At 38.4% G+C, this 4178-nt stretch overlaps 1 protein-coding gene across 2 annotated transcripts; it reads right to left on the bottom strand.

The window, feature by feature from the left end:
* Nucleotides 1–778: 778 nt before the first annotated feature.
* Nucleotides 779–2876, bottom strand: LOC116172661 (4-coumarate--CoA ligase 1-like). Of its 2 annotated transcripts, none has more exons than XM_031489908.1 (5): nt 2672–2876; nt 2474–2615; nt 1903–2423; nt 1696–1852; nt 779–1649 (listed from the first exon to the last, which is right to left on the bottom strand). In XM_031489908.1, exons 2-5 carry the CDS (start codon nt 2603–2605, stop codon nt 849–851), a joined length of 1611 nt encoding a protein of 536 aa, XP_031345768.1. In that variant the 5' UTR covers nt 2606–2615; nt 2672–2876; the 3' UTR covers nt 779–848. The 2 variants fall into 2 exon arrangements, with proteins under 2 accessions (XP_031345768.1, XP_031345769.1); XM_031489909.1 differs by having other exon boundaries at nt 2474–2609; nt 2773–2863.
* Between the last annotated feature and the right edge of the window lie 1302 nt (nt 2877–4178).

Raw genomic sequence — 4178 nt, 5'->3', positions numbered from 1 at the left:
TATCTATGGAAGCATTTAAGTGAAATTTGATATTTAGGCGCTTGGAACAAAGGAAAATCTAACATTAGTTTTAAAATTTAAGTTTGCGCATGCGCAGTTCCAACTTTCTTATTTAGAAAAGCATTGAAATGAAATTCTTCTCATAAACTGAAATTGAAGTAGCACGTCAACAATGGATTGCCCATGTGCAACGCTATCTTTCATATTTGTGGCCGGATTTTTACGATTTTAACAGAAGTTGCATCTTACAAATGGGAAATGAATGCAAGTGGAAATGCGCTTTATGTAAATCGTTTACGATTACTTTTTAACTTGTTCATTCTTTTCAACTTCTTCTCTTGTATCCACATTTCCACCAATATCACGAATTCGTGTTCTCGTACAGTATCACAAAAGCGTTTTTTTTACTTCCCTCGCATGATGCAGAACCTGATCTTCATTTCCTCCATTCCCCAATTCCGTTTCATTCTCTTCACTCCTTTATTGTCTCCTTCTCTACCTCCCCCCCTTCACCCTCTCTCTTTTGTGTAATTATAATTATAATGTAAATTTCTTATTATTGATAGTTACAAACTAAAAATCATGGACGTTGTGTTGAAAAATTATGTAGATAAAATTGACGCTGCTGTAGCCTCAATATCCTATGCAATTTCTACCTTGATGATATGGTTGAATTGAAACTGGGTTGTATACTCAATACTCTTACACAATGAGTCACAGCAAACTCGAATTGAAGCATAGACCCGTATTCGTTTGTTTCGTGTTATAAAAAAGCGAGTGTCGTTGAATTTTTTTATGTTTGTACTAGTTTGTGATAATTACTTTTACAAATTATCCTCAGCGGAAAGCTAGGAGAACATTTCCTTGATTTGCTTTCTGCTGATCTTTCCTGTTACTGTTAATGGCAATTCGGAGACGAATTTGACTCCTCCTCGTAGACGATAGCTATCGCTTACGGTTTCTTCCACAAATTTCTTGATCTCCTCTTCACTTGTACTTTGATGTGAAGGTTTGAGTACAACAACCGCCTTGGGGTGGTGACTATCCATTTCATGTGGAACACCTATAACCGCGACATTTTCGACAGCCGGGTGAGTAGTCAGGATTCCTTCCAGAACGCTGGGGATAACGTGCCATTCTCGAAACTTAAACATATCCTTGATACGTCCTAAAATGAAGAAGCACAAATCTTCGTCATAGTAAGCGAGATCGCCAGATTTAAACCAGCCACTTTCATCCCATATTTGCGACGAGTCAAGGTTGTAGTATCCATTTGTTTGCATCTTAGTTTTAATGCGAAGTTCACCGGGAGTATTCGGTCCAAGTGCTGCACCATTTTCGAGATCTACAATTTTGTACCATACTCCAGGGACACCGCGACCAACCGATGTGGGTTTTTCCTCAATAAATCTGAGATCAATCGGATTAAAAGGATTGAAACATGCTATCGACATAGGAATTTCGGTTTGGCCATATACTAGGTGAACGCGGGCATAAGGAAGTAACCCCTTCATTGCCAAAATTTTTTCTCCGGGTATTGTGTTTCCCCCTATCATAATATCTGTTACACTGTCAGTATGGATGTTGTTGGATCTGCCTTCTTTTAGCATGCTTAGAATTTGTGCCACATTGAAAAATCCAAATGTAATCTATAAGATTTGTTCAATCGTCAATACCTCAATGATAATCACATACCGGATAAGTAAACGCGCGCCAAGCGTTGCTCGGGTCAAACTTTGGATAGACTAATCGAGCGATTCCTTTGACTATGTGGAAATGCACGCCTAACAGAAAGACTGACCAATAAGGTGTTGCGAAACTGACAGACAACACGGAGTCACTTGAACCATGCCTGAAGAGGTTTATTAGTTATATCGTAACGGAATAGTAAAACTCACGTACGCTTTATCACTTCCTAAATACATCATGGTGTAATGATTGTAACAAACTCCTTTTGGAGGACCTGATGTGCCACTACTAAAACAAACTGACACCGTCTCATAAAGATTTTCCACTTCTTTTGGTTTAAATTGTTTCTCTTCCGAGCGATCTTTCAGTAACTCGGCGAAGGAAACGTGTCCTGAATGATCACCAAAAACAACAATAATTGCATCAGATCCAATGGTAGCCAGAGCGCTTTCGACTTTTGGCACGACATTTTCTTGCACAAATATAACTTTGGGCGGCGCTTGCTTGAGTAAAAAAGCTAGTTCGCTGCTTCTTAAATTGATGTCAACTGCTGAAATTATTGCGCCAAGGAAAAAGGAAGCGATCATCGGCACACAGCTGTTAAGGTGATTCAAAGTGCAAACCGACACAATCTCGCCCGATTTTAGGCCCATCTCCTTCAATCCTATGGTTACCCGAATGCAACGACTGAGAAGTTGAGCGAAGGTGTCTTTTGAACCGGTGAGGCCATCCACCTGCAGAAACCGTCACAAGATCCGAAAAAACTTTTAAAAAACGTACCTACCTGCGCTACGTTCTCCTTATATTTAGACATACGATCAAAATACAAGCATCCCAAACCTTTAGCTTCTGGAATGTACCTCAGGTCGGGCATTTTTATTATATTTCCTTCCAGCGTTGCTTCCATATTTACCATGTACCTACAACTAATCCGGAACTAACTTTTGATCTGTTTAGATTAGTGATATCAATTCCGACGTACCATACATATGTATACTAGATATAAAGGGCCTTCAAAGTTATTCGTTATTATAAGAGAATGCGACTGTCAATTGTTTTTCTGTTTTCACCATTGTAATTAACCTTGAATCTCTTATAGTTGTATAGTTGCCAAATGGGCAATAGTGCCGACTTAAATTTGAAGAAGTACGTAGATAAACTGTCTATTGACGAAGACCAAGTCAGTACTGGAGCATTTTTAACTATCGTGGGAATTTATCATCAGCTGATATGTGAGTAATCCCCAGATAACCTCATTAACATCCCATCAGTAATTAGGTAAATGAACTAATAATTACACTAGTTTTATTTGATTTCAGGACACTCACAATAGTCATTTACATAAAAGTCAGGAAGATAACACCTTACTGGCGAGGAAATATTGAAGTACGAGGCCCCTTTGGGGTCGAGTACTTTAATTTCCAAGTCAGGTAATGTCATTTTACTGACGAGTTTTGTATTAAGTTTCACCCGAAATCATATTTTAATATAAAATTTCAATTTTCATATAGAACTTTTGATTAATGTCAATCTGTCAGTGATGACAGGAGTCATTATAGACATTTGGAAATGTCACAAATGCAGTAAAGTGACAGATGCGGCCAGTAAAGTGACAAGCAGCAGGTAACGTAGTCTGCTTTGCCTCTGTCATGGAAATTAAAATTTCTTGACCGAAAGTAGGCATGAAAATGATGGTTTCAGGACGATTTTGGGTAAAAACAAGATATTTTCTATGATCCGCATCGGCATGCATATTTGCATAATCCGCTGTAGAAATATATCCCGATCCCAAATGTAGCATCGCCTTTATACTAATTTGCGGAATAGTTTTGATTCACACTTGAAATAAATCTTGGGCAAGAATAGAAAAATTTGAAATAAAAAGTCTATCTGGGTCGCACAAAGGACTCGGATAAACACACAATTAATTGATTGACAATATCAAAAATTTATTGCGATACACAAAATAAAATTCCTGAAAGAAAGAAAAGTTCACAACGCTTGTTTGGACATAGTACCACGCACGCAGACGGGCGATAAATAAATTTGTAGCCGGTTTGCTGGGATTCGCGATTCATACGAACTTTTCTTCCGCCAAACTTTGTATTCATCGCGAATATAACGTTACCTGGGCGATCCAGAAAGTCAACTGGACCATCGAAGCGATCTGTTTTCATATTTCTAATTGAAACGCTATTTTCCAAGGAGAGATGATCTTATCTTTGTTACCAGAGAAGAATATTACTCACATCACTTACTGTAAGTTGTTTTAAGTTTTTTGATTTGTATAATATAGTGGTCAATTATTTTTAGGAAACCGCATGAATAGGACAATGGGGAGGTACTTGTTATTGGGATCAGTATCGGGCGAACCGTTCTGCAGTGCAGGAAACTGCAGAAGAAAGTCCAGCTTCCGTATTGTTTGGCCGGGAACTCCGGTTAGTATGTGATTTGAAAATTGGTACAAGACCCGGCCAAGAAGGAATCGT

This window comes from Photinus pyralis, unplaced genomic scaffold, assembly GCF_008802855.1.
Source record: "Photinus pyralis isolate 1611_PpyrPB1 unplaced genomic scaffold, Ppyr1.3 Ppyr1.4_LG5, whole genome shotgun sequence".
NCBI classification, from domain to species: Eukaryota; Metazoa; Arthropoda; class Insecta; order Coleoptera; family Lampyridae; genus Photinus; species Photinus pyralis.
The sequence above is the reverse complement of the archived record's forward strand: the minus strand, read 5'-3'. Positions and strand labels throughout refer to the sequence as shown.

Bases quoted from the DNA above. Each gene is read 5' to 3' on its own strand.
- LOC116172661 (XM_031489908.1), bottom strand. From the start codon at position 2,605: ATGGTAAATATGGAAGCAACGCTGGAAGGAAATATAATAAAAATGCCC. The intron at 2,424-2,473 runs GTAGGTACGTTT...CGGTTTCTGCAG, and splicing joins ATAAGGAGAACGTAGCGCAG to GTGGATGGCCTCACCGGTTC. The intron at 1,853-1,902 runs GTACGTGAGTTT...AAACCTCTTCAG, and splicing joins TATTTAGGAAGTGATAAAGC to GCATGGTTCAAGTGACTCCG.